Below are 16,202 nucleotides of genomic sequence, written 5' to 3'. Positions count from 1 at the left end.
TATGTCTGACTTTGATGAAAGAGTCAGTGAAATCATTATAGAACTGAGTGGACTTGGAAAAGTGTACATCAAATGTGAAGTAATTCTCAAGGTACTGAGAGAACTACCGAAAGAATGGGATGTCAAAACTAGAGTTATGCGTGAATCAAAAAATTTGAACAAAATGGAGCTACATGACTTATTTGCATACTTGAAAGCATATGAATTTAAATTGCAAATAAAATAAGATGATCAACCTACCGTTCAACTGACTAAAGCTTTAATAGCGGTGAAAGTGAAACCATTAGTTTCAAATGAAAAGTCAGCCGCAATATTAAGTTGTGATGCTATGTCACAATTCGTAAAAAGTTTGGGAAATTTCTAAGAAAAAATCAAAGCAACTTTTAAAACTGCAATCGAAGATCTTATCAAAAGAGAGAGTCATCTGATGACTCCAATGTTTGTTTCAACTATGGCAAAACCAATCACTTCAAAGCAGACTTCTCTAAAGCAAATAAGGATGACAGGAGGTCATCTGAAAAAGACGAGATCTTTTGATAAAAGGAAACCCAATGATGAAAAGAAATTTTCTAAGAAAAGGCATGATCAAAAGACGATGGTAGCTGAAGAAAACAAATCAAAATAGATGAATTAGACTCTGAATCATCTTAATCAAAAGAATCAAGCAGCTTCAGCGATGATCAAAAAGTGAAATGTTTAATGGAAAATGATGTTGAGCTCGAATCTACGATGAACATGTTATTTGACTTTAGTTCAACTGATTTTTCACGGGAAGACCTTGTCGGTGCACTTTATGACATGGTTAATGAGTACCAAAGACTTTCTCAATAATTCAAGGAAATTAAAACTAAGCAAAATGACCCACCAGACAACATAACTCGAACTGGCTGTGAATAGTATAGTGAAACGTTGAGTTTAAGGGCAAAGATGGCTAAACTGAAAATTGAGAAGGAAAAGTTAAATGATGAGAATCAGAAGGTTAAAATTGAAAATTTGAAGCTATCTGAACTAGTGTCATCCTGGAATAAGTCTTTAATCACGTTAGCTTAAATGCAAGAGTTGCGGCCTAACTGGAACCCCTTTAAAACCAGTTCGGCCAAGCATAACTCGATGAAAGGTTAAAAAAAAATATTTTAAATGTAAACTTGTTCGAAAACGATATTGGCTGATCAATGAAGTCTGAAAAGGTAAACTATATGTGAACTCTACTGCATGCACAACACATAATGACTCACAATCTATTTGGAGGACAATCAATGGAAAGAAAGTTAATTTGATCCAAGTTTGGGTCCCAAAGGACTAAATCGTCTGGGCCCGAATAGGTATGAGTACCGAATTTTCATTTATTTGTGATTTTAGGACATCAAAACATAACCAACTAAAAGGTCTGTCTAGTATTTGGATAGTGGATGTTCAAGACACATGACTGGAAAACTGAACAGCTAGATAAACTGACTCAGTTTACTGGACCTAATATTACATTTAGAATGTTTCTAAAGGTAGAACCGTAGGTAATGATAAGCTTATTCATGGTAACATCATCATCAAAATTATATTACTTGTTGAAAATTTTAAATATAACTTAATTAGTATAAGTCAGTTATGTGATAAAGACTATTCAGTTAAGTTCAATAAGCACAATTGTACTGTCAGAAATATTATTGGATGCATTAGAATGATAGGTAATATATGTTGTAACACATACAAAATTAGTTGGACAACTCAACAGAAAACCAGTATGCTTCATAGCATCCAACTCTTCAAGGAACTGGCTATGACACAAAATGTTAAATTATTTAAAAATCAAAGTCATTGCAAATTTGAGTAAAAGTAATGTGGTCAAAGATCGACCCAAAATTGATTTCTCTAAAGACAAAGTCTGTCCAGCATGTCAGTTTGGGAAACAAGTTAAGTCATCTTTTAAAATTAAAGGATGTAACTCATCAACCCGATGCTTAGAACTGTTGCATTTGGACTTATTCGGTCATGTCCCAGTCATAAGCTTAGGGAGAATGAAATGCACCTAGTTATTGTTGATGACTTCTCAAGATTCACCAGGATCATTTTTTTAAAATCTTAAGACCAAACTGTCACTCAACTAATCAAAACCTTCAAAACACTTTTAATTGAAAAATCAAAAAGAATTAACAAAATCAGGTATGATAGAGGAAATGAATTTGTTAATCAAAATTTGTCTGCTTTCTTAGAAAATCATGGAATCATACATGAATTCTCAGCTGCCAGAATACCTCAGCAAAATGGAGTTATTCAGAGAAGCAATATGACTCCTAAATAGGCTGCTAAAACAATACTAGCTGATTCAGAAATTTCTCAAAGATTTTGGGCCGAAACAATGAACACAACATGTTATACACAGAAAAATCAATGATTAACAAGAAACATGGCAAGACACCTTGTGAGATCTGACATGGGAAGAAACCCGTATTATATTATCTTCAATCTTTGGTTGTAAATATTTTATTCATAATAATGGTAAAAATCGTCTGACAACTGTTTATTAATCAATTAGTAAAGCCTATCGTGTATTTAAAAAAATATTTTAAATGTTGAAGAATATGTGCATATTGTATTTGATGAAACAATGTCAACTGGACAGTCAACCGATACAACTAAGTTGATCACTCGATTTGAAGAAATCACTCTGGAAGATGAAAGTGAGAAAGACACATATACTATCAAAAGAACACTTCAATCTTCAGAACATGAGATATTTGGTGAACAGATTAGACTAACTGACGTTCCAGTGAACCAGTACGTTAACCTACATAGAAACAATGTGAACCAAATTGATGAAAATCAGACTGAAGTGAGGTCAACTCAACTGATTCAATTCCACAAAACTCTCTGAATGAACCTTATTATAGGCAAACAAAAATCATCATCCCAACTCGGTAATAGGTAATCCATCTGCCCCCATAAGAACCAGAGGAAAGATGATCAATCAATTTTCTACATGCTGCATTTATTTCTAATATTGAATAAAAAATATTGATGAAGCACTAACAGACAATAGCTAGATTGATGCTATGCAAGAACAGCTCAATCAGTTTACCAGAAATCTTGTCATGTGACTTAGTTCCAAGACCTTCTCATCAAATAATTATAGGTACATGATGTGTCTACAAAAACAAATTTAATGAAGATGAAACTGTGGTAAGAAATAAAGCAATATCAGTGGCTCAAGGATTCAGACTAGAAAAAGGAATCGATTATGATGAAACTTATGCACCGGTAGCAAGACTAGAAGCTATTCAAATGATTCTTGCATATGCTTCTTACAAGGAATTTAAAAATATATCAAATAGATGTGAAGAGTGCATTCTTGAATGGACAATTGCAAGAAGAGATCTACGGGGAACAACTACAAATTTTTGTGAACCATTTATTTCCAAATCATGTCTATCAGCTAAACAAAGCTCTATATGATTTAAAACAAGCTCCAAGAGCTTGGTATGAAGCTTTGTCTAAGTTTTTAATAGAACATGATTTTGTTATAGGCACGGTAGATAAGACATTATTTAAATTAAGAAAAAGATGTCACACCTTATTAGTTCAAATATATGTGAATGATATCATTTTTGAGTCAACTAACCTCAAACTACATTTTTGAGTCATCTAACCTCAAACTATGTGAAAAGTTTGATGCATCAATGCAGAAAGGAATGCTAAAAATGTACTTCCCCAACTATAAAATATTACACGATCAATATCATGCAGCAATTGTAAAAACATGAGTCTAGCTAACACTCCTTGATAATCCGGGAACAATATTCCTCCAAAACCATATACTACATCCACGATCCTCTCATCATCGGACTCAAAATCAACATTTTCTTCATTCTCCTCCTCCGATGTATCTAAATCTTTGTCAACAGATGTTCCTTGCACTACTCCTTGAGAGTGAAAACCAAAAAAAAAAAAAAAAAAAGTGAGGCGTGTTAAGATTTTAATAATTAAAATTAATTGACTTTGACTAGGTTTTAAAAATTGTTGACTAAGTTTTTAAAATTGTTGACTATAACTTAAAAATCTTGACTGCATATCTCGCATGTCTGCTCGCCGCGTCGCCCCGTCTCCCCAACACCGTATAGCTTCAGCCGCCTAAAACACCCGCCTCATGCATAAACGGCGCGGTCGATGGCCGCTTACCGCCTGGGCGGCCGCATCGACCGTCATTTAGAACACTGATCACCGTATACTACATTTCTACGTCGATCATTGTTTTTTATCATTTACTTGCTAAACATTCAATAATCTCATCCTCCTAACCATGCATAACCTAAGAATACAACATTCCGATATCTGTACCCTTTATCAAGAGCGAGCTTTAATATAATTTACCAATGTTTTTCCCCCAAAACTGCTCCCTTCATCTAAAAAACGCATCACCTTTAAAGAGACAAGAAAACAGAACAAAACACAAAAAACAAAATAAAAAATATTAATTACAATATTAAAAGCACAAAAACTTTCACCAAATGAATAATCCCCATTAAAAAGTAAAACAATAAACCAAATAAACTTTTAATTTAAAAAATTAAAACAATATTTAAGCACACAACTTTCCTCGAATAAAAAAAACACATCACTCTTAAAGAAACAAAAAATTAAAACTCAAAATAAACTTGATTTTGAAAAAAATACACAAAAAAAAAACTATTCCTGCAATTGAAAAAACAAAATATTATTTAAACATATAGGTGTTTTACATAAATATTTACAGAACACAAAAAAAATTCAGATGCATGCAGCGCATGCTCTTTGTAACAACACTTCTAACAATCTTATTTAATTACCATAAGTGAAACAAAGTAACATTGTCCGATAGCCGTATTTAGGAGCTGCAATGAATTACACGTAGCAAAGGTAACATGACAGCCAAAACCCAAAACCCACAAAAGATAAAATACATGTATAATTTGACAATGTCACAAAACAAAGTGGAAGCAGCAAACGTTCATATACATGAAAATACTCTACATCAAGTAAATCTCATTGATTTTATCACTGACCTAAAGCTTGAAAACAGTGATGAATTGCACGAACCGCGTAAGAGAACTGGTGCACAAGAAACATCAGCTAGTTTTTTTTCACAAACAAAAAACATCAGATTTAAAGAAAATATCTATATCAATTCTAAAACTACGGATACAATAACTGAAGAATTAGTTGATAAATGTAAGTAGCAGTAGGAATGAACAGAAATATTAAACATAATTACTTACCTAGTGTCATGACATGGCGCCATTAACAATAGCATCAGCTAGGAATCTGTCAGAAACATGTAACATTAGCAACATTACATTCAAAGGCAGGTATCAAATTCATGACGAAAAGAAACATGGAGGTTCTGAGATATTTGACGATATATAGAAATCAAATTTTACGGTACAATGCAATTTCATTCTAATATTAATGCACGGGGTCATTATCTTACAAAGAGCGAACAAAGAAGGATCATGATAACCGCATCATTCACAAAGAATTCAAATAGGGCGAAGCAGTTATGTTATATAACTCCCGACTGAAGTTATTCCCTGGAGAGCTCAAGTCAAAATGGTCAGGACCATTTGTCATTTGCAATGTGTACCCATCAGGAGCTATAACACTGAGAGACGCAAAGGATGAGACCTTTACTGTAAATGCCCAGGTATTGAAGTATTATATGAGTGGCGCTATAGATCCACAAATTGGAATCACACGGTTCCAAGACAGTCAACAATAAAATGAGCATATAGTCGAGCTCTAGATTACAAATTGAGAACTAGTTTTCTTCTCTTTAACCGTATGTCATTAATCTGCGTGGAGGGCATGCCTGAGAGGGCCCCAGCACGCCCCATCATCGAAAATTAAAAAATTTATGCTCAAAGTTGACCGCCCAGAGTGCCCCATCATCAAAAAAATTTATGCGCGGAGGTTTTCAGGCCAACTAGTGATTCTCACATACTATCTGAGGTATATATCTCCTTCAAGTCCAGATTTGGGAAATTTCAAAGCATCTCCGGCCGATTTCCGGGAACTCCGGCGACTTCCGAGCATTTTCCGCCCCTTTCAAACTGCTGAAGTTTGTAGTTCGTCCATGACACCAAAGCAGACCAAGGTAACACACCCTTCATTCCCCTCGTCCCATCTCTCAGATCGATTTATCAACGATGCCGCTAGGGACAGATATGACCATCCAAAAATAAATGGACGCCCCATCCCGGAGCATGGATTTGGTTTTTCTGAGCATAGATACTCAAGTTTTCCGAGTCTGATCCAAAATAGGTGGTGGATAAAATTTTGCGCTCCACCCAAGGCATCAATTATCCCACTTATTCGTGAATTTTATGTCAATGCATCCGAACGTAGGGATAACCAGTCTTGGGTGAGCGAATTTTGTTGAAAGTGGATCTCTCATTGTGGAATGCAATTTTGTTGAAAAGGATGATATCGGTGGGGCATACGAGTGAAGTACAGAAGGAGAGGGCTGTTGTGTTATACGCGCTAACGTAAAACATTCCGATGAAGGTGGGAAAGCTGATTTTCTCACAAATCAACTTGAGCATCAACATCTGCAACATGCATTGTATTTTCCTACAATTATCACTGAGCTGCGTGCTTTAGCTAGGGTTGCGGCGCAAAACTTAAGCAACTACAGCCACCAATAATTCTCCCGGTAGGTATTGGATTGTGTTATGTGGCTGCATACCGTATACAACCTCAAAAGGTGGCGTACCTGCGGAAGAATGTAAAGCGGTGTTACATCAATACTCCACTACCCAAGAAATCTATTTTGCCCACCCTCTGGGTTGCTCGGACGTGAAGCATCTCAGACAAGTCTCCAAAGGAACTTCAGATTGGCCATCGGTTTCCGGATCATATGCAGAACTCATTTTGAGTTTGGTTCCCTGTAATCTGAAGAACTCTGACCAGAAATGACTCAAAACATATTGTCCCCTCCACTCACAATCGTCTTGGAGATACCATGCAGTCGCACCACCTCCTTCATAAACACTTCAGCCACTCCTCTTGCTGTCAGGTGGTGTTTTAGCAACATGAAGTGTGCTTCCATTGAGAGTCTATCCACCACCATCATCATCTCGAAACCTTGGACTTAGACAGCCCTGTAATGAAGTTCATTGCTAAATCTTCCCAAATGGCCTCTGGCATAGGTAGTGCTTGTAACAAACCAGCCGATGACTTAGCCATATATTTTTGTTGGCAAACGTCACATTCAGACACAAATTTATACACTATTTCGCATTCCCGGCCAGAAGAAACTATTAGCTATTCTTTACAAAGTTCGGAAAGCCCCGGAGTGGCCTCCCATATGTGTAACATGAAACTCTTCAATCAACTTAGGCACCCATACAGAAGCTTGTGAAATGACCACCCGGTCTTTGTACAATAACCTCCCATTAACCATCGAGTAAAAAGCATGGTTTCCAATCCCTTCTCTGAGATCTTTGGTTATTGCTTGCGACTTAGGATCTCTCCTGATTTCCAGTTGAAGTTCTTCCCACTCCAGCCATACGGGAACTGACAGAATTGACAATTCAACATCCTGACCCATCCTGAACAATGCACCAGCCACCCCATTCATCCGACCAGCATGTTTGATATCAAACTCATAACTCCGCAGTTCAGATAACCAATGTGGTTGGTCAGGTGTGCTAATCCTCTGTTGTAGTAGATTATTTAAGGATTTGTGATCGGTCATAATTGTGAACATTCTTCCCAATAAGTACGGCCTCCAATGTTGGATAGCCATGACAAGAGACATCAACTCTTCCTCATAAGTAGATTTAGCCAAAGCCCGGTTTGCCAAAGCCCTAATATAATAACCAATGTGCTTCCCCTCTTGAGACAAAATTGCTCATATCCTTTCCCTGATGCACCACTTTTTTTATCACAAATTCTTTATCAAAATCAGATAACTGTAAAACCGAGGTTGTGCTAATGGCTCTTTCTGGCTGCTCAAAAGTCCGAGGTTGTGCTAATGGCTCTTTTAGCTGCTCAAAAGCCCTATGCGCTTCCAAATTCCATTTGGAATCGTTCTTCTTCAAAAGTCCAGTTAAAGGTTTGGCTATCATCACATTTCCTCTTAATTCTTATGAACTTCCTGTAATATACCCCAGAAATCCTCGAACCCCTGAACATTCAGAGGCTTAGGCCATCCTTGCACCCTCGATTTTTTTATCATCTATCGACACCCTTTCCGCGAAGATTGAATGTCCCAAATATTCCACCTCCTTTAGCCCAAACTGACATTTTTTTGATTTAATATTAACTGTGCCAAGGTGCCTCAAACGCTTTTCCCACATAACACTATAAATTAGTATTTCATCAAAGAACACTAGCACAAATTTTCTCAAGTATTGGCGAAGTACCTCATTCATCATTGCTTGAAAGGTTTTAGGTGCATTTTTTAGCCCAAAAGGCATCACAAGAAATTTGTAGTGCCCCGAGTGTGTCCTAGAGGCTGTTTTAGGAACATCCTCGCCTCGAATACGAATCTGGTGGTACCCGGATCGCAAAACCAGCTTAGAAAAATGTCTTGCCACATACAATTCATCCAATAACTCATCCACCACTGGCATAGGATATTTATCGGCCACAATGATTTCATTTAGTGCCCCATAGTCAACACAGAACCTCCAGCTACCATTTTTTTAACGAGGATCACAGGGATACAATACGGACTGGTGCTAGGCTCAATCACCCCGGCGGAAAGCATTTCTTTTACCAGTCATTCCATCTCAATATCTCATTCTGGTCCACAGCCTTCTTTTATGTGAATGTTATGTTCTTCCCTCCTTTCGGGTGGTAGACCCTTAGGTTCTTCAAAAATATTCTGGAATTTGGCCAAAGATTTTTTAATCTTTGTCGGTGGAGTCTGCCTCTATCACTCTTATGCTCTTCTTTCTCATCCACGATAACCCATGATGCACCACAAATACAAATCCACAGTTTTGATTAGAAATCGCAGAGAGACAATGGACCTGTTTAGGGGCGGGGTACCCTTGAAGCTCCACTTCTCTTGACCCTTGTAAAATTTTCATCACTATCCTCCCCCAACCTACTCGAACTTCTCCACGGGAACTCAGCCATTCCACTCCCAGCATCAAGTCCACACCCCTAACTCGAACAAGTACCCATCGATGGTTAACTAACATACTCCAAGATCAACCTGTAACTCTCTGCACACTCCTTGACAGGGGACTCGACAACCATCACCCAAATACACATCAAACCGCACACTCTCATCCACGTCTAAACCCAACCCATAGATTAATTTTTTTTTTTGAACTAAAATTGTGGCTAGCACCACTATCAATCATGTCCTTGATACACCAATCTTTCCCTTCAGCTTAATAGTTCGAGCTTGGTTGATCCATCCCACTGAGTATAATGGTAACTCCAACGTTCCATACTCCACTTCTTGTCCCTTTTCCTGCTAGCTCTTCCCCTCTCCCAGATGATCCACCTCTAACTCCTCATCCCCCCTTCCCCGTCTATCAAACAGTGACTCGCATGATTTTAAAAGTGCACCTGTCTTGTGGTGTGCATGGATCCACACATTTAAAACACAACCCTTTCTCTCTTCTCAAGTATTCTTGATGTGAAAAAATTCTTCCTTCCCTTCCTTGATTTCCCCAGGTTCTGGACCGCTCCTTCTCATTTACCGATGCTGATTTTCTAATGGTTATCAGAAGTTCAGTTCTCACTGCTTTGCGCCCTTGTATTTCTCTCCCGCTTCATTTTGACTAGCCCAACCCACACTTTGGCCCATCTTATTAAATAGGCAGAATATGGGTCAATGGGCTCACCCATAATTGATTCTTCAATGTTGCGGGTCAGGGCCCTCATCGCTGTTTTGGGCTCATGAATCCCAATTAGTCTGCGCATCTCAGTGCGTAATCCACTGAAAAAGTAGCCTAGTGCTTGGTTCTCTTTCATATCACCGATCTGAGCCATAATTATCTCAAATTTTTTGATAAAATCTTCAATTGGCCGATCACCATGTCTCAACAACGCCAACATTTCGAAAGGGTTAGCTGTTTTTCTTCACCCGTAGCTTTTTATCAACTCTTCTGCAAATTCTTATCTTGTTTTTTATCCATCTGAACCAGTGAACTGCCACCCCTTTCATACACATGTGAGCTATTTTTAGTGGTTGCCCACAAGTGTGTCATGCAATTCAAAATACTGATTGGCCTTGCCTAACCAGATGAAAGGATCTCCTCCATCGAAACTGGGTAAGTCGATTCTTCTCTGAAAATATTCTCTCCTCATAGGTCTCATGGTGTTCGCCCCTGCGTGAGCCCCCTCCTTCTTCATTTCCTTCAGAATGGAACAACTCCTCGTGAATGGGCTGTTTTGTGAGTTAGGCTAGAAGCACTTCGATTTCCGATATATCACCCACTGCTTTGTTGAGATTGGTTATGTTTCCTTGCACATCCTCGATCCCTCCTCTCAGTTCAAGTATATCTGCTGCTAAATTTCCTTGCATCTTGAGAAACTCTTCCTTCAAGCCCAGCACCAGATTTTCTAGTGCCTCAACCCTTGCTTCTGATCTCATAGATGCCATGACTCGTGCTCGGATAATCCGGTGGGTCGGACCAATTTTATAGAATTCACATGAGCTTCAAGAATTAAAGAACCACATATAGAAATATAATATGGATTTTCGTACTGATGATATGAAATAAACAAAACAATCTGAGAGATCATCTCTGTGCAAATCTTCTCCCTGGCCACTGCTATTTACAAATCAGTAATCACTATCACAAAAATAACAGAATGTTTGTTCTCTCTCTTCCCTCGCTATTTCTCTACTACTTCCCTCGCCCCACGCGTCTTCCCTACCTTCCTCCTAGAGTACACATATTGGATCACGGGCCTTTGTTTCTTTAAGCCTACACTCTCTATGCCTGTATCACTAGACAACTAGACGAACCGGAATCTAGGCACAGAACATGTACAGCCATCTTGTATGTATACAATCGAGATAAAAATTTGAAATAGAAGTGTGTAAAATGGCGGGGGAAAATGACCGGGGTTGACACATGGAATTAGGAATTCCCTGCGAACAACTACACTTGAAGACCGATCAGAACAACATCTGCTTTGAATAAACATCAAGATTCAGTCAAAGCTCAGTTGTACGGGTCTTTTAAATAGCAAGCTGGTTTAGATGATAGATAATAATGGCTACCAAATATGTCCCCGAAAAAACACAAAAGGAAGACTTGAAAAAAAAAAACTCTAGATACTTCTGGGAAAAGAATTAAACTAGAAAATAATGTTCTCTCATTCAAAGAAGAAGAAAATCTGTTTTAAACTGAATTCATGGTTTTTTTCCTAGCAAAAACATTGAGATCTTTCGAGAGATGGTGAATCATAACTTCGTAATTTACGAACCAGCCAGAGAAATGCTCGCCTTATTTTTGGTGTTGCGATAAGAAGTTCAAGTACTGGTGAAAAATAGGAAGAATAGCTACGTGCTTGAAAAAAACCATGATATATTCTAATCATCATAATTCATAACTAATGCCAGCCAAATCCATTTCACCCCAATGACCTAAGTTTAACAGTTTATTAGTTGCATCTAGATATAGCTTAAGTCCATGTATAAGCTTTGTTCTTCAGAAATAACTCCCAATAGGAGATGATGCAAAAAAAAATTCACAGATAACATGAAAAACCCTGCCATTAGATCATAAGAATGTCACCATTTTTTTCAAAAACATTACTTTTCTGCAATCAGGAATGCTATGCAGAGCAATTCAAGATTTATGTTAATGGGTGCATAAGCACCATGGGCCCATAATTATTAATCTGCGAAGCACACTAAAAAGTCCCAAGAGATTTTAACACAGAGATGCACCCTTCACTAAAAGGCTGCCTCTCGGAGCATACCTTGTGTGTTGCAAATAACTGTCAGAACCTAGTCGAGCAGACCTTATCCAAATGAAGTGCACAAAAACATAATATTTAATAATTGAGATATGCATAATAAATTATTTTTGCATAGATCATCAATAACAGATTCATGGTGTTTCACCAAGTGTTCATGATCCCTGCATTGTAAGGCACTTAAGAAGCACCTCAAGCTTTAAACACATTCCAGGTATTGCATTTATTGCCAAGAAACATGACTCATTAAGGGTTGCCCCTTAACTCCCACGTCGAAGCACTTTGCAACAGGAGTATGCCTCTAGCACTTTTAATAACTAGGCTTTTTACGTTAGCAAACCTTAATTACTTAGAATAGAATGTTCCTGACTTAGTGCTGTGATCATTTGAGAGCAGGAGTCGTTTCGAATAAAAATTTCGAGTTAAATAAGAAATAAAAACTTAATAAATCTCAAAATTTGTGATATATTTAATTTCAGAGTTCCAATCATAACACGCATTAACAGAAACAAACAAGCAATAAACAAATAAAGTTAAGGTTTCACAGACATCTGTCTGCCGTATGAGTAGACTAGGATAGTAAATCAGACAAACTTGTGGCACCCTCATTTTTTCAGATCGCTCGGGGGGGAAAAGAAGCTATAGTTGAACTTACTAAATGACAATAGACACTTTTATCTTATGCACTACAAATCGAAACAGAGCGTTTATCATTTGGTCCACCAAGAAGGTATTTAATGGCATAATTCCAACAAGAGAGCCAAAACCCAATAGAATTTCTTAAGCTCATGAAATTTTATAATTGTTTATCGAATCGATGTGGATTGTAACATTAAAAGGCCGGAATCTACAGAACCCTCCACTCACTAATCAATGTGCATGCTCCACCCAATGGTATTCATATTCCTTTTCCAGGTCGCCACCAAGGACAAAAGTGCCAACAAATAGTGCAAACCAAAAAAACTAGCATGAGAAATCTTCTTTAATTTATATGTTATTCAGCAAATGCTTGGGAATAGATGTGCAATTCTAACAAAGTGCTAGTTAATAACCATGTTACAGACAATTTTTACCAATAAGTTATGTAACTTATGTTCTATTATTTATCCCTCATTAGGGTGACTGCAACATTAAACCCAAAAACTTAATTTCACTGTGAGACCTACTATACCACATTATGGTAACATAAAAAATTAAAATTCATGCCTTCTATAAACCTCTTCATGTGATCAACAACTGAAAAAATCAACTTTTTGTTGGGTCCCACTATTTCACACCTCATTATATACATTTTTCATTTACTATCTTTATTTATAATCTTGATTTATAAATCATCAAAAATATATTTATGATAGCCATCTTATTTGATTTATAAATGATATTAGCTTTATTAAATAAATAAACAATACATTTCAATTTAATAATTAACAGTGTTCTAAAACTCGGGCTAGGCGGCCTCTAGGCGCTAAGCGCCATCCTACTGCACTGAGAAAAGGTGCTAGGCGGATCCAGTTTAGGTCACGTCTTTCTGCAATTTTTTCAACTATTTTCATATGCAAGTGAAGTTGTGTCCCTGTCATTCCACTAGTATCCTCCGTAAGAATATCATAATCTCTCTGTTTTAGATCGATTTATTTATGCTTTAACTCGATTTCCTTCAGCTTTAGCTCGATTTCTTTCTGCGCCAATTTTTCCTTTTGATATCGTTGCATATGTTTCCATTTCACGTTGACTCCTTCATCTTCTATAACTTTGGCTTTGCTCTTTCTTTTCGTCCTTTGTTGCCCTATTGGACGTGACCAGATTTTAGAGTCATCTTCAGTATCCGGATTGGTTGAAGACGTATGTGCCTTTGATTCGGTAGTCCTCGCCTTTTTGTAAGAGTGACGATCAGGTGATTGGGGAGCCCATTTCTTGCACTCTGTTATCATCTTCAACACGTGTTCATACTTGAACGCCTTATTCTTGTGTACTTTTTCCACATATCATGTGTAGCGGCAAATACATCAGTGTCACTTTCACCACAAGCCTGATTGTTGAAGAAATTGTTGTACCATCCCGCAAACTTACAAACATCGTCATGATCCGATAGTAATGTGACTTTATCGTCGTCCATTCTCTCGCGCCGCAGGCTGATTGTCATTATAGTACGTGGTGGTACTTCACCAAAAATGTTTATTCTTTCGCACATTACCAACTTTTTGATCGTTGGTACTAGTGACACAAGCTCTTGCAAGACATTTCTCCTCCTCGATTAACCATATCATCTTAACTCTATAACGAGGGGCATTCGGTTATTTGCTATCATCCTCGAGGTTAATATTTTCTATCTCGAGTTCTGTCGAATGTGGTGGAAGTTGAGTTTGGAATTGAAATTGGTGTTGTAGGTTCCCTATCAGATGCAGATCCTCCCACACTCGCCTGTCGATATTCGCTTGACGGCATGATCGATGGTGGTGGAGGAGAAAATACTTGAGAAGAGGGTCATAAACTGGGCACCAACTGTGGCATAATAATCGGCTGGAAACATGAGAAATAGAGAATTAGGAACAACATTCGACCCACTTTTGTGAAAATTGTATAGCATAAGCAATTTGAGAAGGGTGAGGATTGGGACGAGAACGAGTTTGAACATTTTGAAAGCTTGTGTTTCCTTCTTTATTTGGAGAACCAAAAAACATGTCGAATATTTCAGCCATTTAGGATAAAAAGATGAAACATTTTGAGAAATGGTGAAGGAGTTTTAGATAGTGAACGGGATAAATGAGAAATTGTAGAGCATATTTATAGGCAAATTTTTAAAAATAGCCGTTTTACATGTGGGGCCCGCACAGCGCACGCACACGGACAGATGGCGCGTGAGCTGCACCCTCTCTCTCCCCTCCACCTTTTCTTCGTTTTTCTCTGAACTCAGCTTCCATTTTCCGCACCCAACTTCAACTACCACCACATTTTCAAAATCTGCAATTTTCAGTTTTTAAATTTTCTTGGGTTTTTAAACCCACCATTGCGGTCACACTTAATAATCAACTATCTAATCCTTGACTTTCAAATAAAGAATGCCAACAAACTGAGCGTAGTGCATAAACAACCACAAAATTAATCAGAGGAATCAGAAAAAATACAAGCTGCGCATAGTGCATACACAACCACAAAATTGATCAGAGAAATTGGAAAAAGAAACATTGTTCAACTGAGAAATCTTGAAAAAGGGGCTGGCTGACCTTTTCGATCATCAGCAACAGCATGATCCACCTGTTTCTCCTCCTCATCCTGTTCAGCAGATCCCACAGAAACAACAGGATGGATTCCCTCCGCGATATCCTTCTCGTCAGGATACCTCACCACAACCACGGGACAGACACAATGCCTCACGCAGTAATCACTCACGCTCCCAAGCCTTCCATTATGTCCCCTCTTCACCGCGCCAAATCCCCTGCTCCCTGTGATCAGGGCGCTCAATCCAAGCCTCTCAACCTCCAGACAAAGCCTCTCTTTGAGGTCATGATCCTTCACAATGTGAATTTTGAACGGTATGTGCGCCTCCACAAGCGGCTGCGCGAGATCAGACGCCTTGGCGGTGGTAAAAGCGTCAAAGTCGTCTTCAAGCTTTCGTTGAGATTCCTCGTTTTCAGCATCGACTATAGAAAGATCAACCGATCCCCAGTCAGCGCCGTACAGGACGGAGGTGGGGCGGACATGGACCAAAATGACGGCGTCTCCTGGGCGGATGTAATTATGGACTGCCCATTTGACGGCGAGTGCGGACTCATCGCTGAGATCGACGGCGATGCCGATCTTGCGCTGGGCGTTGGCGGTAGGGGTTTCAGTGGAGAGAGGGGTGGTGGGAGGTGGGAAGCGAGGGGAGGAAGAGCGAACCTTGATGGAGGCGAGCGACGGCAGGTCGGAATCCGGCGGGAGGTGCTGCATTTTCGGTGGTAAGGACGGGGTTAGGGTTTTGATTTGTTTGACTTCAATTTGGGCAGTTGACTGGGCCATAACGTTTAAATAATTTTAATTTACCGAGTTAGACGATAAGTGAGTATTAACTAAGCATATTTTAAAAGGTTTATTAAATAAATAATAATAATAATAATATTATTATTAATAATAATAATAATAATAATAATAATAATATGTGATTATTATATGCTAAAAGACATAAAGTCTCCAAAAATAATTATATATCACTTGATTACATATTTTTGTTTCATTTAGAATTTGATTTAAGTTCTGCATTAATTTAAGTTCTATATCATTATGATATAATATATAGGGGT

General features: G+C 38.1%; 1 protein-coding gene across 4 annotated transcripts; it reads right to left on the bottom strand.

The window, feature by feature from the left end:
• Positions 1-4,018: 4,018 nt before the first annotated feature.
• On the bottom strand, positions 4,019-15,922 carry LOC140804366 (universal stress protein PHOS32-like). 4 transcript variants are annotated; one of them, XM_073160342.1, is made up of 3 exons: positions 15,147-15,922; positions 5,247-5,292; positions 4,019-4,410 (listed from the first exon to the last, which is right to left on the bottom strand). In XM_073160342.1, the coding sequence occupies exons 1-2, from the start codon at positions 15,919-15,921 to the stop codon at positions 5,285-5,287; spliced, it is 783 nt and encodes a 260-aa protein (XP_073016443.1). In that variant the 5' UTR covers position 15,922; the 3' UTR covers positions 4,019-4,410; positions 5,247-5,284. The 4 variants fall into 4 exon arrangements, with proteins under 4 accessions (XP_073016443.1, XP_073016442.1, XP_073016441.1 ...); XM_073160341.1 differs by lacking the exon at positions 4,019-4,410 and adding an exon at positions 4,794-5,100; XM_073160340.1 differs by lacking the exon at positions 4,019-4,410 and adding an exon at positions 4,794-5,079.
• Positions 15,923-16,202: the final 280 nt, after the last annotated feature.

The sequence above is a fragment of the Primulina eburnea genome, chromosome 11 (assembly GCF_022965805.1).
Source record: "Primulina eburnea isolate SZY01 chromosome 11, ASM2296580v1, whole genome shotgun sequence".
NCBI classification, from domain to species: Eukaryota; Viridiplantae; Streptophyta; class Magnoliopsida; order Lamiales; family Gesneriaceae; genus Primulina; species Primulina eburnea.
The sequence above is the reverse complement of the archived record's forward strand: the minus strand, read 5'-3'. Positions and strand labels throughout refer to the sequence as shown.